Source organism: Carcharhinus amblyrhynchos, chromosome 8 (genome assembly GCF_965287045.1).
Source record: "Carcharhinus amblyrhynchos chromosome 8, sCarAmb.v2.hapA, whole genome shotgun sequence".
Taxonomy (NCBI): domain Eukaryota; kingdom Metazoa; phylum Chordata; class Chondrichthyes; order Carcharhiniformes; family Carcharhinidae; genus Carcharhinus; species Carcharhinus amblyrhynchos.
The window spans coordinates 74,399,162-74,427,111 of NC_137331.1; the positions used below are offsets into that span (position 1 = coordinate 74,399,162).

General features: G+C 39.2%; 1 protein-coding gene across 3 annotated transcripts in view; it reads right to left on the reverse strand.

Annotated features, from left to right (window-relative positions):
- The window catches only part of efr3a (EFR3 homolog A (S. cerevisiae)), a 182,133-nt gene that overhangs the window by 111,033 nt on the left and 43,150 nt on the right, over positions 1-27,950 (reverse strand). For all 3 annotated transcript variants that reach the window (XM_080194277.1, XM_080194276.1, XM_080194275.1), the window contains exons 3-4: positions 17,107-17,244; positions 5,566-5,642 (exon numbers count right to left, since the gene is read on the reverse strand). In XM_080194277.1, coding sequence (XP_080050403.1) covers positions 5,566-5,642; positions 17,107-17,197 — 168 coding nt within the window. In that variant the 5' untranslated portion in view covers positions 17,198-17,244. The remainder of the gene's footprint in view (positions 1-5,565; positions 5,643-17,106; positions 17,245-27,950) is intronic.

Sequence of the window (27,950 nt, forward strand, 5' to 3'; positions counted from 1 at the left end):
CCTTTTGACAAAGGATCACCTGGACTTGAAACATCAGCTCTTTTCTCTCCTTACAGATGCTGCCACACTTGAGATTTTCCAGCATTTTCTCTTTTGGTTTCAATTTCTGGAAGTTGATTTTCAAAACATAAATTGTCTTTTATCCATTTCTGTCACAATTTCAAACAAATATTTGTTAACTCTCTTATTTTTCAGTTCTCTTTCAGAGCTTAATATTTTCATTCAACACATCTGTTCAATTGAGCTCAATTGTCCTTATTTCTGAGCTATTTGCAGAATCCTTATACAAGCTTAACAAATTCGCCCGGGCATTCAGTTCCTTTTGGAATCTTACTTCCATGGTCACTGACTGCTCCTTAGAGATTTCCAGTTCACTCATAGATCCTTAATCTGTTTCTTAGAATTTCCTTTGTCTGCTTTTAAAGACTGAACTTATTCTTCCATGCAGCACATCTCGTCTTGCATGTTCTTCAGACCGGATCAAAGTTCAAGAATTTCAGTGCACTTTTCATAATGAAATTCCAATATTTTATCAGTTTTGATCATTAATTCTGCATTTCAAGCAACTGTTCTGATTCATCAGTAATTCATTTTCCTGTTGCTGCCATTTTTCACAATTCTTATTTTTGAAACTCAGCAAGCTTTAATTTTTCATAGCAAACTCATCTTCTGTACATGATGGTTGGTTCTCTATACTGAACAGATTTTCTTTCCTTAGCAGCACTAATTCCTCTGTGCTGTCCTTCAAGCTTTCATTTTCAAAAATATTTCTTCTGCTAGTTAGTCACCATGCTGTGGAAACTTCTACTTACTCTTGCAATGGTTCAATTTTTTCTAGGCATTCTAGATTCTTGATTTTCATTTTGGCCATGTCATTTTTCATCAGATCAATGGTTGACAGTAAGTTTGGGACATCCAATGCTTTTCTAACTAGTTCCTCAGTCTGCAGCGTGGATTTACATTTTCTGATCTTATTTATGTCTTTCCCTTCTCTAAACGCAGCAGAGATTTGTTCCTGTCCTTCATTTTGGTACACACTTGTCTTGGTCTGTCTCTGGTGAAGTCTTCGCTTGTTTCAGTTCTGTAGTCATGCTACTTCTGGCTTTGGTGTTGTCAAGGACCAGATCAGAAACTCCAAGGCATATTATGAAGTTAGCCTGGACCCCAACTTTTGTTGATTTTGGCATTAGTATGAGCTTAAGATGCTCCTCTGCAGGTGTGATTCAAGTGACCCACTAGGTAGCTTTTATTAAAATAAACTTTATTCAACAACACAGTTAAAGTATAACAAACATAGTGAGCATAACTTTTACCAATTGATATCATTAAAAATGGCAAAGTATAATTCTTAACTGGTAGCTCTCTAGAGTTCCAATTAAAGCAATATTCCCTTGGACATAAATCCCTCATCAAAATCACTTAGCAAAAAAAAATACACATAGGCTTAAGTGGTGTGTTAGGCTTCCAGCCTTCTAATACCTCTAGACAGAGATACAGAGACACCTGTCTTCCAACTTTCAGACAGCAGCCTCCAGAGAAACACACACGCATGCACCCACATAGCGAGAAGAGGGCTACCATTCTATAATTATGCAATATAGCAACTCGTTGTTTCTCTCTCAGCTCTGTTGTCTCATGACTTTCCCATCAAACTAATTAACCTCTGAAAACTCCAAGGAAAGACATTAAAATAACAAAATTGCTTAGCCCAGATTAAACAAACACTCAAACAATTAGGATCAATGATGTTTCTGCAGTATCAAGATGCGGGATGCCGGTTGTAGATAAAGTGGCACTGTATAAATAGAAATGGCTTCGAAATAAAAACCTACACAACAAACATTACACAAATACATTTCTTAAAGACACAGTATCCACTCGACAGCTTGGAAAGCTCTATGGTTTTTCTTTACAATGCCTTCACATTTCCATTCATTTAGTTCTTTAGCCTCTTGTTCCTCTTGGCTTCCTTCTGGAATATTGAGCATTGCTGAGTCTTCACTGCCAATGGTTCTTCAGTTCATTCAGGGTGACATTAAATTCATTTTGCTTCTCTTTATAATTTTCCGGAGGAACAAATTTTGACCTGAGGCTTACAGAGACAAATAACCGAGTTGTTGTATTGAATCTTTACAGTGCAGCAGTTCTGTTTCTCTCTCTCTCTGTGCCTGGAGATTGGAAAAATAGGTCTTGTTCTCTGATGTTCTGCTGTTTGAAGATAGATCTCCCTCTGGAGGCTGCTGTTAGAAAGTCAAGTGTCTCTCTGTATCTGTGTCCGGAGGTGTTAAAAGGCTAGAAACCTAGCATGCAAAAGGTACTTCACAACATTTTCCTTTTCATTGCAAAGCTCCATTGCTTTGCCTTGTGTTTTCTACTTCAACAGTGTCTCTTGACTTCTTTTCCTGCTCCTCTTGCATTCTGTTTAAGATAGTCTTCCTGCTGCTAAAAGGTTATGCACTCCTTTCACATTTGAACTTGCAGAACAATTAGTTGATCTTTCAACTGTGTATTTTCATGTTGACCTTGTGCCAACTCTCACTGCACTTCAACTATTAGCCCTCTCTTGTACTCAACATCTTTTTTTCCAAGCACATTTTGATTCTTAAGTGTCTTTCAGGACAGTGACTTCTTGGTGTACCTCTTCTGCCTGCTCTTGTGCCAGGCTACACTTCTAGTTGAGTTCTTTCAGCTCAGTTTTGGTAGGAACACATCTCCTTGTGGAATAGCTTCATTTTCTTTTTGCAGTTTGTGCTGCTTTTGGGTTATATCAGATAATTTTTCTTCATTCACAGTCATCTGCTCACTCCAAATGCAGTGTGGTTTGGGTACACTATCAGGATTTTCAAAAAGCTTCATTCTTAAGCCTTTCAGCTGTTTCTCAGCTTCTTCTTGCCTCAGCACTAAACTCTTTGTCTCAAACTATACCACACAGACATGGTCTGTGGTCATCGTGTGTTTTGCTCGAATATTGTCTTCCATACTCTGGGGTCTCTTTGCCCTTTTGATGCTTTATTGGGATGTTTTATATATTTTCTAACATTGTGCTCTCCATAACTAGGAGTTTAAAATACAGGTCAAAGGCTTTTAATATCATACTAAATGTGGTTGAGGATTCAGCTATATTTGTTTTATGATTACACTGTCAACAAATTCATCAAGTACAAAAATGCATTGATTGGCCTGTAAAAGTTTTCTTCATGATGCCCAATTTTGCATCTGGTTGGGCCCTTGCACAAGTTAAATTGATTTGGCAGTTTTAATTTGTAGGTTGCCTCTCCAAGTGGTCTTATATGGAGACTTCCAGTCTAATTGACTTTTGGTTTTTGGGGAGGGGGGAGGCTATTTATGCAAGAGTTATGCTGCTCTGTTCCTGGTATTCTCCTTGCAAAAGTGTATGCTGAAAGATTACATCAGGCATTTATTGGGCAATCCCAATGCTCCTCAAAGGCTCTCTCTCTTCATCCGAATGGATGGGACAATGATACCGGCTTGGATTTGTTACAGTTTATCCCAGTGGGTTTCGCTTATCTTGACAGGAGGAAGAAGGTTGTATCCCTCCCCAAGATGTTCTGTTGTTGAGTGTCCTGACGCTTCCTCTTTGTCGGTAGGGTTTCTTTACTGGAAAATGATTTTAATTTTGCAGCGTTGTAGGGAGTCTGATTGATACCTCTGGTTTGGTTGCAGAGGAGGGAGGAATGTAGTGTTGTGAGCCTGTGCAAGGTGCTTGCATCCTTGGCTTGCTGGTTCCTGTATGTGACAGCACATGCTACTTTGCTATAGCTGTACTGATGGTGGTAGTCTGATGTTGCTACTTGCTTGGGTCATCTGAAGATGAGGGGGTTAGCTTATGAGGAGAGATTGAGTGGATTGGGTCTGTACTTGGAGTTTAGAAGGCTGAGGAGAGATCTTAGAGAGACATATAACATAACGAAGGGGCTAGACAGGGTAGAAGCAGAGAGATTATTTCCACTTAGAAAGGAAACAAGAACTAGAGGGCACAGCCTCAAAGTAAGGGGAAGTCAATTTAGAACAGAGTTGAGGAGGAACTTCTTCTCCCAGAGGTAGTGAACCTTTGGAATTCTCTGCCCATTGAAGCAGTGGAGGCTACCTCGTTAAATGTGTTTACATCACAGGTAGATAGATTTCTGACCAATAAGAGAATTAAGGGTTATAGGGAGCATACGGGTAAGTGGAACTGAACCACTATCAGATCAGCCATAATCTTATTGAATGGCGGGGCAGGCTCAAGGGACTAGACAGCCTACTCCTGCTCCTATTTCTTACGTTCTTATGTTCTATCCATTCATTGGCTGAAAGTCCTGAGATACTGGATTTGTATACATCACCCCAAAAGGGATCCTGTATATTTTATCTGTTATCCTGTGGAGGAGGCAGTGCTCATGATTTTATCCTGCTATCATGAGATCCTCCACTCTAATATCCTTTTATTCACATGGAATGAGATGCTGACTACAACAGCAATACTGGAATGGTGTGTGTGAACATTCTCCAGTCTTTTCTGTATGTTACACTCAGTACAGTACAGTACTAGTCTTTGGTGACTTGTTGCATTTTGTGGCAAATGTAAAGTGAAAACTTTCAATAAAAATATTCTTTAAAAAAAAACACCATTTCAAATGGTGCGCACTTGTCATTGTTCACAGACATTGTCGAGTCAAAGGTTGGCAGGCAGCTTTGCTCTTAGCATCCTGAAACAATGAGTATTGTTCTTCTCTTGGTCTTGTGTTTTGATTCCACTCCCCCTCTACCCCAAGTTACTTCTTTACTATTGAAGGTCATGCTGCAATTCATGGACCAAATGAGCTGGTGACAAATTTTATTTCTAGCTGCGAAGTAGCTCATTTTCAACAATGCAATGCAAGATCACCTGGTGGCAACCATCATGTTGAGAGGATAAACAAGAAGATAATTTCAGGATGGCAGTCTTCAGCTACTGAAATTCAGATCCAATCATCTAGTAGTGGTATTACAATGTACTGTTTGGTTTTCTTTCTCTGGCTGAAATATGTCACAATCAATAATAATCATGCTACAACATAGCAGCAGGAGCAATATCAATAGGTCAGTGAACTACTTGAAACACTGGGAAAATGTAATGATGGTTATTACTACCTGGCGTGTATACACAGATTTTATTTTCCGATCACAAACACTTCTCTCACTCACTTACCAAGAATGAGTCACTCCCCTACAAAGTCTAGGCTTATCCATACTGCTCAAAGAAATGTGAGACATTTTTCAAAATTCAGATGCTGATTGAGTGATGTGAATCTGCCAATCCAAACTAAAAATAGCGTACAAAGCGGTATTTGAAGTATAATGGGTCATGTTGACCAATAATATACCAAGCCTGTAACATCTAATGATCTTGGAGATAATTACAACACAAAGAAGTGTGCCTATCATCTACTAAATTAGTCCTGGTTGAGAAAAACCTGATCAAATTCAGTTAATTTATTTGAGTTTCATAGTATTTTCAGCTCCATGAAGTTCAACTGAAACCGGAGAGTTAAACATTTTCTTATTGTTACATTATTCACTTACCTTTGGGTCTTCAGGAAAGATGTTATCTACCAGACGTTTGTATCGTGGGCGGAAAGCACCACAGCAGCCACATACTCCTGCAGAAATACAAATGTACTAACTAATTAACTACTAAAAATTGACCAAGCAGGGGGAGGAGGAAGGGGGAACAGGACGCAGCAGCAGAGGAGATGAGGTGCCCAGAAAATTTATAATAAACAGCAATAGAACAAAAAAAAGTGTACACAGAGCAGGAATTAGGGAGGAAAAGAAGCAGAGCAGCCCCATAGGGTGTTAGAAGACATGCATGTTGACACAAGGAGCGTTATAAGATTAACCAGCTACAATTGCAAGTTGCCATGCCACACAGGTTCTTATCATATAGTGGCTGTAAAGGAGACCAGGCTTAAATACAGGCAGCTGCAATTATGTAGGTCAAATGGAGGTGTTTCATTGGGAGAATATTTAGATAATTGTAATCATATAATTAGGTTGTTAGGTACGGAACAGGACGTAAAAATCAAAGGTGAAAACATCCAACTGGAAAATGTCCAATGGAAAAAAGCCAATTGCAGTGATTTGAGAATGTTTTCATAGTCAATGCCAATCAGTCTGGTTAAATCTCTGCAACATTGTATGATTCTGGACACATAATTTAGGAAGGATAGGCATTGAGGCAGCTATCTAGGATGATACCAGGGGTGAGGAATTTCAGATGTGAAGAGACTGTAGATGCTGGGATTATCCTTCTTCAAACAGAAATGGTTAAGAGGAGATCTAATGCAGGCATTCAAAATTATGAGGAGCCTCGATAAGACAAACAGGGCAAACTAATTTCAATTGGCAAGTGGGTTGGCAACTAAAGATCAAAGATTCAAAATAATTGGCTGAAGAACGAGAAGGAAAATTAGAAGAATTTTTTTCCAAGTATTATTAACATCTGGAATCCACTACCTGAAAGGTTGTGGGAAACAGATAAAAACTTTCAAAAGCATGTATTTGAAAAGGTTAATTTGTAGTGAAAAATGCTGGGATATGGGAATAAATTAAGACTATTCTTTCATATAACTGGCACAGGCCAATTTCTTTTTTATTCCACAACAAAATGTTTCCCTTAATAGCCTTCATTCTGCTTTGTTCCTTCCATATGTTTGTGCTTTCATTATATGGCTCCATTTAAGACCTAAATTAAGTCATAGAAGTAGAAGCATCACTGGCTTGCTGGCATTTATTACCTTTCCATTGTTGCTTTTGGAAAGCAGTTGAGAGTCAACTATGTTGTTGTGGCTTTGGAGTCACATGTAGGCCAGACCAAGTAAGGATGGCTGATTTCCTTCCCTAAAGGACATTCGTGAATCAGATGGGTTTTCCTGACAATGATTTCATGGTCATCAGTGGATTTTTAATTCCAGATGTGTTTTATTGAATCCAAATTCCATCATGTGCTATGGCAGGATTCAAAACGGGAGCATGAGTTGAGGTTCTAGATTAATAGTCTAGCAATAATACCACTAGGTCATCGCCTCCCCTAAATGACCGGTCTGTAAGATTCTAGGGGTCTATCACAGCTGTCAGGTCAAAGCTAAGAAAATTCACATTTTGGAAAGGAACCCTGTTAAAACGAGGAAACAAAATTCCAATCCAAGAATAACCCCAGTAAAAAATATTTATTAACACCTGAAGAAGTAATACTTGTGCAAAGAATAAGTTGGAAATCATTTGAGATATACATTTTAGAAATGTCCAATTGTCTTTTGCTTATTCAAACCACAGAGAAATTGACTTTTGATTTTAGAAGTAATGAATTGAACTGAAATTGTATTACTTAAAATCAACTGGGGCATTCTCATTGATATGACCCATTTATTATGGATGAGTAATTCAACAGACATACTCTGGTTTGTACATCTGGTGGTGTAGCTGGATCAAATAGATACTCTGCAGCATAGAGTAAAATTTACTTCTATGACTAATTTAGATCTTAGATGGAGCCATATAATGAAAGCACAAATATATGGAAGGAACAAAGCAGAATGAAGGCTATTAAGGGAAATATTTTGTGAAATTCAAGATCCCATCCGCACCACCTCATGAATGGCACCACAGCTGTAACAAATGAAGTCATCATCAGCCTTTCTTTGCTGCAGATGTCAATATACAACAGGGAACTTTGCAAGATTTTATTAAGGCCTTCCTTCACAATAAATTCTGAATAAGTAGCAGATTTAAGAAAACATTGGAATTCAAATAAATAGAAAATATTGTGCAAAGGTAGAGTATCATTGTTTTTAGAATTAAGATATTTAGTCTCAGATCCCACAATATGTAGTCTTTAATATTAACTTCCATATACACATTAATAAGATATTAAATAATTAAACTATGCTTCCAATAATAAAAGGACATTCAGAAGTCTTCAAAAACAGTACTCTGTGTTGAAATAAAGAAATTTGTGGTGCAGCATAGCATTGTTAATCTTATTTAAATTTTTTTTTACTCCATCCTTGAAGTTACAAAGCCAATCATCAGAGTAGACCAGGCAAACCCAAATTTATTCTTTGCTTGCTCCAAAAGCCAAATTCAAAATCCAACTGAATTCAATTCAAGGTCCCCAGAAGAGAGACAGACAAGAGCCAAGCTGAAAAGATAAGGTATTGCACCCCATCTTGGGCTTGATCTGGTGCTTAATCTTAGCCAAAAGTCCAAGTGATATAGCACTGTTAACCATTGAAGCAAAAGATAATGCACAAATTATGATGAACAAACTAGCAACAGCTGCAAGTTACTTGTATAGGAGAGAAGTCACTTTTACATTTTGGCGCCTAGTGTTTCTAGTCTCTACTGTACACTCCTGTACGTCAATCTCACAGCACAGCAAAAACACCATATTATTTTACTGATGATCAGATGATCCTTTACCAATCAGCATTAAATTACATTAGTTTAATTAATATGTTTAACCCCATGCCCTAGAATAGCCAGTATTAAACGCTAGAAGTGGTATGGGAGAAATATTTAAATAAACCATGTTAAGTTTCGAAAAATTTTAAACACATACTGTAGTAAGAACATTTATTTATCATGAAAGTGATCACAATCTTGCATTAAAGCCAAGAATTACATTACTAAAGTGATACAGAGTTGAATAAAGAGCTGTGTCAAAAGCAGCCTGCAATGTAATTTATATATGTTTACAACTAGTAAATTATATGGAGACAACTTATAGTAAGATTTATTAGTATTAGGCTTATTTACAGTAATAAGTTTTATTAGAAGTAACAAGAGTGTTAACTAAGGAAATGGTAGGGCTGCTCCAACATTCTGTGCTATGTAGGAACCCCGGATCCTTCTGTGTCCTGAATAAATATTTCTATAGGTTGGTAGTTGCAGCTGCTTGAACTCCAGATTTTGGAACTTGAGAAACAGCTGGTGTCACTGTGGGGCATCCACGAGGCTGAGCACGTTATGCATAGCAACTTTACTGATGCGGTCATCCCACAGATTAAGAGTATGCAGAGTGGCAGGAAAAGGTGACTGCCAGTAAGATAGGAACAGGCAGAGTCCCCTGAGTGCATCTCACCCTGCCACCAATATTCAGTTCTGAATACTGTTGAAAGTGATGGTGCAGATGGGGAACCAAAATTGTCCATGGCACGAGATGACTCAGCTGAATAGTGGAAAACAAGGAAGACTGAGACATCAACTGTGAAAAGGTGATTTGGTACATAGAACACTACAGCACAAACGGGCCCTTTGGCCCACAAGTTGCGCCGATCATATCCATACCTACCAGGCCTATCTATAGCTCTCAATCCCATTAAATCCCATGTACTCATCAAGGGTAGGGTAGGAGACAAACGTTTGTGCAGTACGGACATGAATCCAGGATGGTATGTTGCCTCACTTGTGCCAGGCTCAAAGATGTCACTGAGTGACACAAAACAGAGGAGGAAGGATGAACAGCCAGCAGTCATGATCCACAAAGGTATAAATTACATAGGCAGAAAGTGGAGTGATCCTGTAGAATTTAGACAGCCAAGTAGGAAATCAGTAAGCAGGACCTCAAAAGTAGTCATCCCCAGGTTACTCCTAGGACCATACACAAGTGAGTACAGAAATAGGAGGAAGGATGAAGCAGATGAAGGAATGACTGAAAAGGTGGTGAAGGAAGGGGGCCTTTAGATTTCTGGGACATTGAAATTGGCTGACAAATTCTGCAGCACAGCGGTTAGCACTGCTGCCTCACTGCGCCAGGAACACGGGTTCGATTCCCAGTTTGAGTCACCGTCGGTGTGGAGTTTGCACATTCTCCCCGTGTCTGTATGGGTTTCATCTGGGTGCTCCAGTTTCCTCCCACAATCCAAAGATGTGCAGAATAGGCGGGTTAGTCATGCTAAATTGACCCTTAGTGCCTGGGGGACGAGCTAGGGTAAATGCATAACGTTATGGGGATAAGGACTGGGTGGGATTGCAGTCGGTGCAGACGCAAAAATCGGTTAAATGGCCTTCTTCTGCACTTAGGGATTCTTTACAATGGAAAAGGATAAAGAACAATTCAGAATAAGAATAATTAAATAGGGAAGGGCGACTTCAATGGGATAACAATGGATCTGGGCCAAATAAATTGGAGTCAACTAAAAGAGAAAATGCTAGAAAATCTCAGCAGGTCAGGCAGCATCTGTAAGGAGAGAAAAGAGCTGACATTGAGCCCAGACGATCCTTTGACAGCTCTTTTCTCTCCTTACAGATGCTGCCAGACCTGCTGAGATTTTCTAGCATTTTCTCTTTTGGTTTCAGATTCCAGTATCTGCAGTAATTTGCTTTTATCTTAATTTGGAGAAAATGGTTGGCAGGAAAGACAGTAGTTGAACAAAGGGCTCCCTTCGATGAAGGGACAATTCAGGCATAGTCAGTCGATCTATATTCTCACAAAGGGGAACATTAAGGCTAACAAATCCAAAGCTTCTTAGATGATCAAGACAAAATAAATTAAAGATGAAGAAGTGCCTTGTGACAATGCCAGGTAGAAAACACGATTGAGAGCTAGGCTGAATACAGAAAATTGAGTGGAGGTGAAAAACCAAACAAGAAAAGCAAAGAGGGAATATATAAATAGGCTGGAAGTCAACATACAAAGGGATCCCAAAGAGTTTAATCTATAGGCGGGTATAAATATATATAATAAAAAGGGTGGACAGAGGAGGAGGTCCACTTAGGGACCAAAAAGAAGATTTATGCATGGAGGCAGAGAGAATAGCTGAAGTATTAAATGAATACTTGTATCTGTCTTTACCAAGAAAAATTTGTTAGTCAAGTCATTTTGAAACAGGAGACAATTGAGACATTAATGAGGAGATGATACTGGATAGGCTGTTCGTACATAAAACTGATAATGCACCAGAATCAGATGAGATGCATCCAAGAATACTGATGGAAGTGAAAGTGGAAATTGCAGAGGCATTAGTCGTAATTCTTCAGCTTCCTTCAACTCGGGCATGGTACCAGAAGACTGGAGAATTGCAAATATTACAACTTTGTTCAAAGGAAGCAAAGATAAGCCCAGCAACTACAGACTAGCTAGTCTAACTTTTGTATTGAAGAAACTTTGAAAAACCTCAAATCTGGGACAAAATTAATCATAACATAGAAAATGCAGGTTAATTAAAGAAAGCCAGCACGGATTTCTTAAGGGAAAATAGTGTTCAACTAACTTGAGCTTTTTGACAAGGTTGGGAAGGGAAATGCCATTGATGTGTTATACATCTACTTCCAGAAGATATTTCATAAAGTGATTCATTTTGGTAGGACATCTTGAATGCCAATTATAGGGTCAACAGCAGGGTTCTGAGGAATGCGGAGGAACAGAAAAGATCTTGGGGTTCACATAAGAACATAAGAAATAGGAGCAGGAGTAGGCCATCCAGCCCTTCGAGCCTGCCCCGCCATTCAATAAGATCATGGCTGATCTGTCGTGGCTCAGTTCCACATTCCCGCCCTCTCCCCATAACCCTTAATCCCCTCGCTTATCAAAAACCCATCAACCCGCGTCTTAAAAATATTTAGCGAGGCAGCCTCCACCACCTCAACGGGCAGAGAATTCCAGAGATTCACCACCCTTTGAGTGAAGAAGTTCCTCCTCAACTCCGTTCTAAACCGCCTCCCCTTTATCTTGAAGCTGTGTCCCCAATTCCTACTGTCCTTTCTGAGCGGGAAGAGCCTCTCCACCTCTATCCTATCCATCCCATTCATCATCTTATATGTCTCAACGAGATCTCCCCTCATTCTTCTAAACTCTAACGAGTACAAGCCTAGTTTATTCAGCCTCTCCTCATAGCTCAACCCCCTCAACTCCGGTATCAGCCTAGTAAACCTCCTCTGCACTCCCTCCAAGGCCAAAATATCCTTGCGTAAGTAGCCGACCAAGACTGCATACAGTACTCCAGCTGCGGCCTCACCAATGCCCTATACAGCCGCAGCAAGACCTCCCTACTTTTATATTCAATCCCCCTCCCTATGAAGGCCAGCATCCCATTAGCCTTCCTGACCATCTGCTGCACCTGCAGGCTGGGTTTTTGTGACTCATGCACAAGGACCCCGAGGTCCCTCTGCACCGTCGCCTGCTGCAGTTTTTCGCCCTGTAAGTAATAGTCCTTCCTACCATTATTCTTGCCAAAGTGGACCACCTCGCACTTGCCAACATTAAATTCCATTTGCCATTTCTTGGCCCATTCGCCCAGCCTATCTAGATACTTCTGCAGACTCTCCACACCCTCCGCGCAATTTGCCGTTCCACCAATCTTGGTGTCATCAGCAAATTTCGACACCATACACTCGGTTCCCTCCTCCAGATCATCTATATAAAATGGTAAATAGCTGAGGCCCCAGCACCGACCCCTGGGGCACTCCACTAGTCACCAACCGCCAATCCGAATAGCACCCATTAACCCCCACTCTCTGCCTCCTATTTGACAACCAATCCTATTTGACAACACATCCACGAATCTCTGAAGGTTGCCACTCAAGTGGATAGAGCCGTGAAGAAGGCTTATAGTATGTTAACGTTTATTAGCAGCGGGTTTGAGTTTATGATCCATGGGGTTATGCTGCAACTATACCGGATGTTGGTGGGACCACATTTGGAATAGTGTGTTCAGTTCTGGTCTCCTCACTATAAGAAGGATGTGGAAGCATTGGCGAGAGTGCAGAGGAGATTAACCAGGATGCTGCCTGGTTTGGAGGGTAGGTCTTATGAGGGAAGGTTGAGGAAGCTAGGGCTTTTCTCTTTAGAGTGGAGGAGGATGAGAGGTGACTTAATAGAAGTTTATAAGATGATGAGGGGGATAGATAGAGTGGGTGGGCAGACACTATTTCCTTGGATGGATGTAGCTGTTACTCAGGGGCATAGCTATAAGGTTCATGGTGAGAGATATAGGAGGGATGTCTGAGGTAGGTTCTTCACTCAGAGTGGTTGGGGTGTGGAATACACTGCCTGCTGCGATAGTGGAGTTGGACATTTTAGGAACTTTCAAGTTGTTACTGGATAGTCACATGGAGCACACCAGAATTATAGGGAGTGGGATAGCTTGATCTTGGATTTGGACATAGCTTGGCACAACACTGAGGGCCAAAGGACCTGTACTAAAGTGCCACACAGACTTCTGAGCTCAAGGAATAAAAGTAATATGATAAGCATTGATACAAAATTGGCTGAGCAATAGGAAACAGATTAGTGGTTAATGGATGCTTTTTGGGCTGGAGGAAGGTTTGTAGCGGAGTTCCCCAGTGGTCAGTGCTGGGACCCTTACTTTTTCTTGTACTAAATGACCTAGACCTTGGTGTACGTGGCCCAATTTCAAAGTTTGTGGATGATACAAAACTTGGAAGTATTATAAACTGTGAGGAGGATAGTGTAGTGCTTCAAAATGACAAAGTCGGCAGAGTGGACAGCCAGGTGGCAGATGAAATTCAACGTGAAGTGATTAATTTTGGGAAGAACAACATGGAAAGGTGATGGCTCTTTTGTTCTCCAGAGGGATGTGTCCTGGCAAATACCCAGGTGGAAGTCCTGGAAAATGAGCTGGGGGATCCCCTGGAAGCCCCCACACAAAGACTGCACGTGATTTGCCCGGGAACTTTCAAATTCCGTTGGGAAATTATCCTGCACCTAGAACCAGCCGAAACTTCGGACTAAATCAGAGTTTTCAAATGGTTTCCACTCTTTGGGAGAATTGTTAGCAGGAAAGATTACAAACAACAAATCCACTCCTAACCTCTGAGTAACTATGGTACTGAATCATCCTCCTCCCAGGTGCTTGCTACTCCATGAAAGAATGGGCACAACATAAAATAAAAGCTACGACTCTAAAGAGGGTGCAAGAGCAAAAAGATCCCGGTACGTGTGTGCAGAAGTCAACAGATGGTAGAACAGGTTGAAAGAGCAGGTAATGAAACACACTGTACCCTAGGCTTTATTAATAGGGACAAAGAGTTCAAGAGCAGGGTGGTTATATTGAACTTGTATTAAGACACGAGTTTGGTCTCAACTGGAGTACTGCAGCCAGTTCTGGACATCGCATTTTCAGAAAGACTTGAGGGCAATGAAAAGAATGCAGAAAAGAGTGGTTGCTGGGATGTGGAGTTTCGGTTATGAAGGTAAATTAGAGAGGTTGAGACTGTTTTCCTTGGGGAAAGGAAGGTTATGGGAAGATTTGATAGCTGTATTAAAAAATCGTGAGGAGTCTGGACAGTAGATATAAGAAACTATCCTCATTCATGAAAGGTATGAGAATGAGGGAGCACAGGTTTGAAGCAATTGGTAAAACAAGTGATATAAAAGAAAACTTTTTCACGAACAAACGGTTACGGTCTGAAATATACTGCTTGAGAGCATGATGGAGGCAGGTTGAATCAAGGCATTCAAAAGGGAGTTAGACTGTCATCTGAAAAAGAAGAACATGCAGAATTACAGGGAGAAGGCAGGAGAATGGTTAAGGGAATTGCTCAGTCAGAGCACTGGTGCAGACAGAATGCACTGAATAGCTTCTAGCACTAATAATTCAGTGACTGTGCATTGGATTTTGCAATAACAACTTCCTTATTAATGGAACAAACTATTATAAGTGGCAAATAATGAACAGGAACCATAAAATCCAACACGTGAAAGCTGTCCACACAAAATGCATTGTGTGCTTTTTTTCTCTGTAATAATTAAGACAATGTTACATATGGCAATAGACATGTCAGCACACACACACACAATAACAGATCAGACATCGTCCCTGGTGCATTCAATTAAGATCACTTCATCCTACTGTTAAACAAAAAACACGGCCAACCATAATAACATTATAGTTGAGAACCAAAATCAACATTTTTAGCAGCGATTCTCATCTTTCAATGACCCAAATGTCCATTCATCTGTCACCAGAAATTATGTTGTCGTCAGTTGGACAGAACAAACAAAAATTTAGAAAATGAATTAGATTAAATTTGACACCTTTTTCTTTTTACCACAGTTAACCAGTATATTAAAAAAGAGGGAGACAGCTAGAGCTAGAATTGGGGATTAACTTGAACATAAATAAGAAACACAGGGGAATATCAAGGGAAGAGTGATCATATCATAAGATTGCAAACAGCATAAGATAAACACCAAAGTAATAAATGGGAGTGTGTGGGGAAGCTGATTAAAAAAATGACAATGGAATTAAGGAAAGTAAACTCAAATTTTACTGAAATAGGTCACCAATGATTTAGTATGATAATTAAGAAGATCCAGAAGAAATATATCCACTGAAAACCAAGAACAAACCAGCCAATAAGGGTATTCATCACGGATGAATAAAGAACAAGGACAAACTTGAACCTGAAGAAAAAGGCATACATTAAATGCACAGGCAAAAATGAGAGAGAACGGCAAAAGGGAATACAAGAAGCTCAGGAAAGAGATCAGAAACATTCAGAGGGCAAAGGTGAAACTAAAAAATGTAATTGTCAAGGAATGTAAAAACTAGTAAAGTATTTTACAAATAAAAATCAAAAAAGAAATTGAGATATATCCTTTCGGAAACAGACATGGTAAACCCAGGTAACAGCAGCAAAACTACAGACATCAAATAATTACTTTGACTTAATATTTACCAGGGAGGTCAAATTGGTGGATTTGACATTATAATAAAAGTTCAAGATAGCAAGAAGCAGATAATAGATAAACTAAACTACCTTAGGAGAATAAAACCTTGGTCCTGATGGATACTACATTAAAAGTTAGGGACAGAATATCCTTACATAACAATAGAAAAATGTTTAGAAATTAAAAATGGAAGTAGTCAGCACATATTTCAAAAGTGAAATCATGCTTGGCTAATGTTATTGAATTTTAAGAAGTAGCAACAAAAAGGTCAGTTAAGGGTAATGAATATATGTTTAGAATTCCAAAAAGCCGTCAGTCGAGATTGCATTGTAGACTCAGGACCAAAGTCAGAAAGTATGAGGTAAGGAACAAAGCTACAAAATAGGGGGGAGAGAGAGAGAGAGAGAGAGAGAGGGAAAGTGATAAATAAGTGGAAAGAAAAGTGGAAAGAAACAAGAGTCAGTGCTGGAATTCACCACTATTCACCATTTACATGATGTACTTCAAAACTTGCGGATAACTCCAAATTGGTGTGTGTAGTTATTGCAGAAGAGGACTGCAATAAAATTCAGGAAGACATGTTAACTTACATTAATTAATGAAAATGTAATATGGATAATGCTGAAGTGGTGCATTTTGACTGAAAGAGTAAGGAAACCACACGCTCCTTGGAAATTAAGTAACTAAATGCAGTAGAGGAACAGAAGAACACGGAAGTGCAAAAAGTAATGATATAGGCCGATAAGACATTAAAAAAAAGCACTGAGCTTTATTCCTGGAAGTATAGAATTGAGAAGGAGAAAAATTACATTCCACAGAACTGTGGTTCAACCACATTAGGAATATTGCAATTAATCCGACAAAAGGACATAGGCACGGAGAAGGTGCAAAAAATAATTGCTAGAATGATGCCAGAACAGAGATATCCAACAAAAAAGACTGAACTGGCTGAGATATTTTTACGAAAGACACCAAAGGCAAAATGGGCCAAATGGCATATTTCTGTATTGCAAAAAAAACTATGCATAACTATATAACTAATAAATGTATGTTAATTTTAAGAATTCAACATACTATATATATTGCAACAATATTCACCTGGAATTTCCACAGGATTCTCCAATCATCCGTTGTCACATCAGTGGAAGATCCGGAGAACAAGAAACAATGTGAATAACCATTTTCTCTGACCTTTCCAAGTTATTTGGCAGATCAACACACCCTGTAGAAATTCTATACCATTGTTTGCAGTAGAGTGAAAATATTTTAGACCAAAGATTTGAAAGATTTATACATAAACTTATATAAAATTGATCCTTTGTATTTTCTTGAGAGAGAATAGGTATCCCCAATTTTCAGATAACTAATTGCATATCCCACATAAACATTAAAGTGCACTATAAATATAAAGGTACATTATTCTAACTTACCACAAGACAGCAAGGATCTTGATTCCCACCCAGTGTTAAACCTGTAGACTTGTTCAGGTTCAGCTCTTGGTACCTGAATATACCTTCGCATCCTGTACACTCTGTAGCTTCAGACTTAAGACTTAGATTTCACTGCACCTACAGAATTGTATACCCACAGTCAGACAGATGATATTTGGACTCTGCTTACAGTAACACTAGATGAGTTTATATCAAATAAAGTAGTTTCCAGTTAACAAAGTATGGCCACTGTCTAGACAAACAGGATGTCAAAACTGGGGAGACAAGACCTCAAAATGCAATGGTGAATGTTAAAAAGCTTCACTTTTAGAATGCAGGCAATACTGGTCATGTGTCTGTCTGAAAATTTAACTGAAGAAATTTTTCCCTGCTGGGAAAATGAATTTAAAGCATTTAAATACATGCTCACCAAATGCTGGAGTTTTGCTTTTCAATTTAGTAGATTTGGAATGGGACATTTATACCAATCTTATAGCCTCTGCCACCTTGGGAGGTCAAGTACCAGTAATGTTACCCTGAATAACCACAGCAAACAACTCCACATTTCACAATTACCATAAAATGCCTACCTCCTTTGCTATAAATGGAATTTGAAGAATTAGACTGAAAAGTACACAAGTATTCAATAGGGATACCAAACTACAGGGAACAGCAACATGCTTTAAGTCAGATGAGCGACACAATGATAGACCAACTTGTGCTAGATTTACAAGGTGCAATCTCAAAACTACAAGCCAACTATGAAGAAACTAATACTGTAATGGAAACACATCTAATTAAGAGGTCATCCAAGCCAAGAATTTAAAAAGCATTCTTAATCCAGCAAGATTGAGTACATGCAGCAACAGACAAATGCCTAAAACACACTGAATTCAATCATACCCCACACCCTTTTAACTTTACAGTTGAAAGTTCAAAAGAAGGAGCATTAAGTGAACCATAGGCCTTCAGCATATATTAACTCTCAATACTGTATTTTTGTGTCTTGAACTTCTGCAAACTCATATCAGGAACTATTACATTTTAAGACAGTCTATGTGTTGGTGTCAGTGGAGCATTCTCACCTTTTTGATTTGATTTATTGTCACATGTATTAACATAGTGAAAAGTATTGTTTCTTGCATGCTATACAGACAAAGCATACCGTTCATTGAGAAGGAAGTGAGAGAGTGCAGTATGTAGTGTTACAAGTCATAGCTAGGGTGTAGAGAAAGATCAACTTAATGCATTCAAAAGTCTGACAGCAGCAGGGAAGAAGCTGTTCTTCAGTCAGTTGTTACGTGGCCTCAGACTTTTTCCTGACGGAAGAAGGTGAAAGAAAGAATATCTGGGGTGCGCAGGGTCTTAATTATGCTGGCTGCCTTGCCGAGGCAGCCAGAGTGTAGACAGAGTCAATGGATGGGAGGCTGGTTTGCGTGGTGGATTCTCACCTTGAAGGTCAGAGTAATGAGAGTCTAAGACTCAATGCAGATACTAATACATAATCCAAGTCCATCATTACAGTACTGTTGGAGGTATAGTCTTTCTGTTGAGATGTAAACTGAGTCTTTGCCTGAGCTCTTGAGATGGATGTAAAACATCTCAAAGCACTATTTCAAAGAAGGACAAAGGTAGTCTCAGAGTATTTTGCTCAATATTTATCTCCCGCTGACATTACTCAAACACATTCAGTTGGTCTTTATCCCATTACAGTTTGTGGTACTGCGGGCAAACTTTGGTTTGGTGGGTATAGGGAGGAACAGATGGTCTTAATCTTACTGACGTGAGGGCCAATGGTTTCTCTGTTTGAAGTAGGGTATAAAAGCAATTTAAGCATGATTGTGGAGACAAAAAAAGCTAGAGTTTATCTTTTCATTTGAGGATAACCTTGCAATAGCCAGTGATTTTGAGAAAGGAAAGCAAGGTCCAATTTGCTGTGCTCTAACTAAATCTGACAGTGAAGAACTAAATAAATCAGTTGTGCCCTAGACACACTCACATCTGCCACCTTGGACTTGGAAGCTTAAAATCTGGGACCACGGTAATGAGAAAAGGCAAAATGGGGAGAGAGTAAAGGTTCTTTGGGGACAAAGGAATAAAGATGAAAGTGAGGAACTAATCAAATGCTCAAATTAATTGTGTAGCAAGTAGAAATGCTGTCAAGTGGGATTGCATGGATTGCCTCAGTCTTACAAGACTTGGGAGAACACCTAAAAGACTAAGTTTTTTGATACTGCAAACTCAAGCTATTAGAACAATCTCTGTCAAAAACTGATACATTTTCACCAAATTCAGCTCTCCTGAGTATTGTAATAAAGAAAGTAACAATATATAGGGATGCTGGCCTTCATAGCGAGGGGGATTGAATATAAAAGTAGGGAGGTCTTGCTGCAGCTGTATAGGGCATTGGTGAGGCCGCAGCTGGAGTACTGTGTGCAGTTTTGGGCGCCGCACCTGCGCAAGGATATTTTGGCCCTGGAGGGAGTGCAGAGGAGGTTTACTAGGCTGATACCGGAGTTGAGGGGATTGAGCTATGAGGAGAGGCTGAATAAACTAGGCTTGTACTCGTTAGAGTTTAGAAGAATGAGGGGAGATCTCATTGAGACGTATAAGATGATGAATGGGATGGATAGGATAGAGGTGGAGAGACTCTTCCCGCTCAAAAAAGACACTAGGACTAGGGGGCACAGCCTCAAGATAAAGGGGAGGCGGTTTAGAACGGAGTTGAGGAGGAACTTCTTCACTCAAAGGGTGGTGAATCTCTGGAATTCTCTGCCCGTTGAAGTGGTGGAGGCTGCCTCGCTAAATATTTTTAAGAAGCGGGTTGATGGGTTCTTGATAAGAGAGGGGATTAAGGGTTATGGGGAGAGGGCGGGAAAGTGGAACTGAGCCACAACAGATCAGCCATGATCTTATTGAATGGCGGGGCAGGCTCGAAGGGCTAGATGGCCTACTCCTGCTCCTATTTCTTATGTTCTTATATCCAAATCCATTTCTATAGCTATCAAGTACCTGAAGACAAGATTTGTGGGGCAAGCAGGTATACATGGGTTAGACTTCAGCTGGAATTTTGTATCCAAGACACTAGTTAAACTTCAGCTGGAGTATTATGGGCAGTTCTGGGTGTCACACTATAGGAAGCTTGTTATTGTATTGGAAACAGTGCAGGATGTTCCAGGGATGAAAAACTTCAGTAATAAGGATAGATTGGAAAGGTTAAGACTGTTCTCCTTGGAGACAAGGTGACTAAGATGAGATTTGATAGGGTAGATAGGAAGAAACTGCACCTATTGGTAAAAAAAAATCAAAAACAGATTAAATGTGATGTGCAAAAATAGCAAATGTGATTTAAAATACTTTTTCACACAGTGAGTGGTTTGAAATGCACTGCCTAGAAGTTTGGTGGAGGCAGGTGCAATTGACGCATTCCAGAAGGCATTAGATGATTACTTGAATAGAAACAATGTGCAGGGATACAAGGAAAAGGCAGGAAAATGGCACTAAGCCACAATGCTCATTTGGACAGCTGGTGCAGACAAGAGGGGTCAAATGGCCTCCTCGTGCACCGTAACAATTCTGTAATAAGAAAACTCAATGAATCTCAAAATACATGCGTAGATGTTGAATGTTTGAACTATTTGAAAACAAACGCATGCTTGGTCATTTCAGAATTTCAGTTGGGTGGCAAAGCAGTTAATGGTTGCTCACAGTGACCGGCACTATACAAACACACCTTCTGATGTTTCACCAGTACAGGAAATATTTACAACATTTGGAACTGCTGCAACTACAATACAAAACTGCTTCTAATGACAACTTAAGATATGTTTTTTAAAAAGGTAATCAAGATTTCTCTGTTCGTGGAAATACTAACTAAATACAAATTTACACAAATTTGAAGCAGACTCACACTTGGCTACAGTAGGGAATAGAATCAACGGCAACTGAAGGAGCATTTGTTCATCAACATTTCAGAAAAATGATAATCTGGTTAATCTGTTTAAGCAAGGTCAACTCAATGATATTGGGTGTGATGTATATAATGCAAAGTAAAAGCAAATGGGGTTGCAAATACCTTCTTGAGCAGCATGAAGTCTACACAAATGGCACCTTAAATCAAAATCTCCCTCCTGTATGAGCTATACTATTGGCGTTAATTGTGCAATAGCAGCCCCCATTTCAAATCCTTCTGTGAAAAATAACACAAGTGTGGTGAAACAACCTGGAAGTGCTACATGTCTGAAACCAAGTCTGCACTTGCGTTGGTAGAAAGAAGACAGGATATCGAGATTCTTTAATAGTGACATTCTTTCTGTTTAAATAGACTGAACTGATCACCATTTGACAAAATAAAAGCAGGGAATGCTCCAGTTTGTATTCAGGCATATAATACATAGCTTCATTACAAAGAACATTACAAACCCCAGAAATGCCTCTTGTGTAGAACAACCATCTGTTTTTCAGAAAGGCTCTAAATTAAGGCCAGGTGTTGTGAGGATCTGTCCCACTCCCAAAAAAATTCATGTTTTGCTGTCTTTTGTGATGAACTACCCTTAAGGTGGTGGTGAGCTGCCTTCCTGAATTGTTGCACTGCATGTGGTGAAGGTACCCCCAGTGTTTTTAGGAGGGAGTTCCAGAATTTTGACTCACTAACAGTGAAGGAATTTCTAAGGATGGTGAGTGACTTGGAAGGAAAGCTCCAAGTAATGAAGCTTCCAGGAATCAGCTGCCTTTATCCTTCTAGATGATAGTGATCATGGGTTTGAAAAGTGCTGGCTTAAGGAGCCTTTGTGATAGGTAATTCATGATATCAAGCAACTCAAAAACCTATTCTCAAATCTGCCCTTTCACTTCATTGAGCAAGATTCCTTTATTTTGTTTTATCTAGATTATTAACATCAAATTGCTACTGTTGCCTTTGTGCCATTTTCACCAGAGACAGCCTACTCTTAAGTTATAGTAGACTTCAGTTAGAAAAGTCACAAATTATCCAATATGTCAATTTCAGCCATTAAACAAAATAACTTTTGAAATGCATCTAATTGAAATAGAGTACAGTTAATAAAACTACAACTGAAGTTATCATTTCACAAACTACTCTAATTGTGATTAACTAGCAGGCATATCAGTGAAAAAAGGAATTCCATCAGGACACCTGAATTAGCAATCACATATAACTGGATAGCAAATCAGTTACACAATCCAATTCATATACCTTTGTCTGTTCGTTGAATACGTTTGCCAAGAGTCCTTCCTCACTAAATAACTGCACCTTTCTCCCAATCAGAATTCACAATCCATTATCAGCTGAAATCAAGGTATAAGAAATTCCTCAGCAATGGATTCAAAAGTCACATTTGCTGGCAGTAACAGCTGAGAATTCAGGAGCTCAGAGGCACAAGTCCTTCAGAGTTAGCAATTAGTACTTCTTATGTTCTCAGTTGTCACCAAATCCTCCCTCCTGGGATGATTTTACAATGCCAAAGCATTTAGTACTGAACTTTGCTTTCAACTCCCCCTGTGATGAAGAGATCATGTGGATTGCATTCAGAAGATTTTACAAAAATTGAATCACTCTTAGCAATTACTTTTCAATACCTTAGAATCATAGAATCGCTGCAGTGCAGAAAAAGGCCAGTCAGCCCACCGAGCAAGCAATGACAAGAATCCCACCCAGGGCCTAACCCTGTAACCCTAAGTATTTATCCTGCTAACCTCCCTGACACTAAGGGGCAATTTAGCATGGTCAGTCAACCTAACCCACATATCTTCAGAATGTGGGAGGAAACCAGAGCACCCAGAGGAAATCCATGCGGACACAGGAAGAACATGCAAACTCCTCACAGACAGTTACCAGAGGTCAGTATTGAACTCAGGTCCCTGGGACTGTGAGGCAGCAGTGCTAAAAACTGTGCCACCATGTTTTTGTGTTATCTCTTGGTATAAAATCAAACCAGCATCCCACTGCTTGCATCATAAATATACTTTGTGGTAGGAATATTAGATTGGTTGCATTCATATGTTAGAACATATGATTTAGCACTTTCTCTCAACCAGCTGTATCTTGAGCTCTGAATGTTCAATTTACATACATCCAGACAGCAAAACAGTTCAGTTTTACACCCCAGTGGCCAAGAAACATGACTTCTCTCAGCAGCACAAAAACTATAATTGTATCATCACTGAGCTAGATGGCACTGCATTATGGACCTGCATACAACGCAAAGGTGCTGTGCACAGCACAGGTTAACATGGGACTGGAGAACAGCACTGTTCATGGTATGGTGCACAGAATCACATGGTAAGAATCTCTGGGACAACAGTCGAGAATAAAATTCTGTAAGCAAAAAGCTATGATTGGATCAAGGTTGTGATTAATTCTGGAGGCAAGAAGTCCTGAAAGAAGCCAAATTGAACGTTGCTAAGAATGTAACAAATCGGAGGAAGAGTAGGCCATTCAGAAAGCAGGTAAGATCACCATTTATTAATAATTTAGATGTTAATTAATCTTTTGCATTCAAATTGTCCAGTTTTTTAAAATTTCTACAAATAGATTCAAGCTAACTTTTTTAAAATCCAAAAAACAGGGATGTTTTGTTATGCTTGAATATCTTTTCATTTATTAAAAAGAAAACAAATTATTTTTACTTTAAGCTCTCTCCTATTCCACACTTTAACAAAGGCTTTTAAAAAATGATGACAAACCTTTCGTAGATGTACATACCTCAGTCAATCTAAATTCAGAAGGAGCAAAAATAAACCCAGCTAGAATAACCCTCCCGGAACTAGTTTTTTTTTAAATTTAATAGAAAATAGGATGGGAGAGGGAGGAGAATTTTTCAACCAGCTTTAAGCAATTCAATGCAGCAGCCAGAAAAATGTGCAATTCCTGTAATTTTGCTCCATTTATCGTTTATTTTAAACAAACTATGGGCGATTTAGAAAATAAATGAAATCAAAATTTTGAATATCACTGTTACACAGAAGAAAAACTACAGTTGATGTGGTCTTAATCAATTGCAAAATGGTTCATACTAACAGACGTTTGGGCCCAAGAGGCAGAAATAGACTCCAGTGCAGCAAAATTGCCTTTTAGTTCAATACCACACCACTTCACTTTCCCCACTCCATAAGTGTGAAGATTCTGTCATTCAGAAAAATGAGACAATAAACAACATTCATAAGAAAGGAACAAACTACTATGCGAGAAAAGCTCTCTGCTGCCAACTAACAATATGTGACCTTTAATGGTGCTGCTATTTGGATTTGGCATCTGCAGAGCATACAGAGAAGCTGATCTATTCAGGTTTTGATCCTTTGCTTGATAGGGTAGCACTTCAATTCCAAGTGCCTGGAGAGCATGCAATAGGAAATTCTGCTGTCACAAATCATTTTCAGACTTAAGATGCAATGCAGAATAATACAAGCATGAAAGGAGAAATCAGAATATTTTTCTGCCCAATGGGTTCCTCGAATGCATTACTACAAGTGGCTATTAAAGTCGAATTCAATGAAGGTGTTTAAGTGGGAATTAAACACTGTGCGGTAAGAGAAATGGAATTAAGCCAGACAGATCCAATAAGTAAAAAAAAAACAGCATAGACACAAAGGACCTGAATGGCCTCCTTACGTATTAAAATTTCTATGACTCCACCTACAAAGGAACTATCCACAAAGTTTCAATGCACTGGCCTAACTTTTTCAGACAGCACTTTGTGATAATTCTGCTGTTTGTATTTTTCAAAACCCATCTTGTTTATTATCCTAATACTTTTGACTTACCCCTTTTGTCTCTTAATCAATACTGCTATCCATCCCTTTTCCTATCTTTCCTAAACATCCAGCATCTAGGAATATTTAATAATCAGTCCGGGGCTTCTTTGACCCAGGTCCCTGTTAGAGGGACAATATTATATTTCCACATGCCAATCTGCTCTGGCAATTCACCAACATTATTTATACACATGCACTGTACACCAGTGCTTTGAAATCTACATGGGAATAAGGTAGGAAAAGTGGATTTGGGATTATCATTTCAGATCAGATATGATCTCACTGAACAGCGATGTGGACTCGATGGGCTGAATGTCTTATAGTCTAAGAGTATAACCCACCCAATACCTTACTATTTCCTACAGTAGCGCAGTCTCTCCAGTATTCTATGTGGTTTATACTTGTTCTCCAATATTACCTCCTGCTTCCTACGGCCCACAAATCACAGGTACAGGAAATAATCAAAGAGGCTAATGGAAATGGGTAGAAGTTATGTTACAAAGCACTGGTCAGGCCACACCTGAAATACTGACAGCAGTTCTGAGCATCACATCTCAAAGGCCTTGAGAGAATGCAGTGCAACTTTAGCGGAATGCAACTGGGTCCCCAAGGGTTAAACTGTGAGGGATTGCATGTCCTTGAATTTATAAGGTTATTTGATCTAAGTGATCTAATGGAAAGTAGAGTAGATAAAGACTGTGTTCATTTGTACTGCAGCACTAGAAGAAGCACCCCCTGCACATGCACAGATATTGTGCCTGCTGCAGTGAATCAGTCTGGGACTTTATCATTTGCAACTACACAGACATCCTAAATTAAGTTTTAAGATATAAACTGGATTATGTTATGGTATTAGGGAGTAAATTAAAACAGAATGATGTTATAATTGACTTTTCCCTAAATGCTCAGTTCATTTCTCAGTCATTAAAAATTCTCAGAAATACTTTGGGGTATAGCATTTTTGTGTCGGATTTTTTGCAGATGCTAACAAAAAGACTGAGGTGCACCAAAATACATGGGCTTACTCCATCTTACATTATTAAATAACTTTTATTGCTTTTTATAAATGAATGTATACTTCAATAAGAAAATACTTAAATTTTAAAAATCATTACCCAATCAAGATGACTCTGATTAAGACATCCATTAACTACCTAATTGGCTAACTGAGAACCGTCTTCACAAAATCTTTCCAATTTGCTTTGGAAAACTGTTCAGAATCACAAATTTCTTGTAATGCAATGTACAGCATCCCTGCCTTTGAGTTGGAAGCTCTGGGTTCAAGACCCACTCCAGAATTTGATGGCCAAGAAAGGTGTGTAATAATGCAGTGTATTTGGGTGCCACTGAGTAAGCCATTATCTATTGCGCATCCCTAATTGCCCTCGAGAAAATGGTGGTGAACTGCCATTTTAACTTGCTGCAGTCCATGTCTTGTAGGGACACCCTGGTATTCCAGGAATCTCAGAATCTTTACAGTGTAGAAGGAGGCCATTCAACAAATTGAATCTGCACTGACTCTCAAAGCACATTCTTCTTCGTCGCACCTCCTATCTTATCCCCAGAACTTTGCACATTATTTTTCGGATAGTAATCCAATTCCCTTTGGGTGCCTTATTCAAACCTGCCTCCACCACCATCTCAGGGAAGTTTGTTACAGGCTCCAATCACCCTCTAAGTAAAAATACTTTTACTCATCATTTTTGCCTTTTTGCCCATTATTCTGAATCTGTGCTCTCATACTTGATGCTCTTAAGTGAGAACAATTGCTCATTATTGATCCTGCCCATACCCCTCAGGATCTTGAATACCTCTTATCAAGTCTCCTCTCACCCTTCTTTTCTCCTAAGAAAACAAGCTCTCCAATCAAGCCTTGTGGCTTCAGCTCTGGAATCTATTCTGCACTCTCTCCGACGTCTTCAAGTTGTTCTTCAAATATGGCACCCAGAACTGGACACAGTACTATAGATGAGACCCAACTAGTATGAATGAGTTCAATATGACCTCCTTACTCAATGCCCCCATCAATAAAGCCAAATACCACACCTCCATGTCTCTCTTTCCTGCATCTCCTTTAGAGTTTCTCCCTTTATTTTACTGTCTCTCCACATTCTTCCTGCCAAAATGTATCACCTCACATGTCTTCTGCCACTTATTTGCTAAATCCACCAACATGTCTACATCTTTCTGAAGTTCAAGACTACCCTCATAGTTGACATTTTGAATCTTCAATATCTGCAAATTTTGAAACTGTGCCCTAAACACTACAGTCTAGGTCATTAATTACATGTCAGGGAGAGCAAAGGTATCAACACTGACTGCAAGGGAACTCCACTACAAATCTTCCTTCAATCTGAATAACAATTTATCACTAATCGGTTTCCTGCAAGTGCCTACTTTCCTTTTATTGCTCAAGCTAGAATTTTGCTCACAAGTCTAAAAGGAATAGCACTGTATCAAATACTTTTAAAATCCATATATACCATGTCATGTATCAACCTTCTGAGTTACCTCCTCAAAAACTTCAAGTTAAACAGGATTTTCCCTTAATGAATCCATAATGCCTTTCCATAATTATCCTGCACTTGTCTAAATGACTACTGATTTCGTCCCAACTATAGTTTCCCTACCACTAGAGACAAAATGACTGGTCTGTTCCGTACTATTCCCATCTCAGTCTATATTTGGATAATTGAAGTCCACCTTTATAATTAATCTATAATTCTTGCTCCTCTCAGTAATTTCTTTGCAAATTTGTTTCTCTTTACCACTTCCACTAGGTGCTCGTCTATATACTATACCCCCTTCTCCTTGCACCTTTCTTTTCTGTCTCTCCTAAATATCTTGTACCAAGGATTTTTAATCCCCAGTCCTGCCTTTCTCTGTGCCAGGTCTGGTCTATGGCAATAATATCATAGCTCCATTTGTCAATGTGTGCCTGCAATTCTTATTAATCACACACTGTGCATTCACATGCATGCACATTAGTCCTAATTTAAGTTTTATTGTCCCCTTATAATAAGTCATACAATGACTTATTATTGTCTACTCTAATTCTATCAAACTCTCCA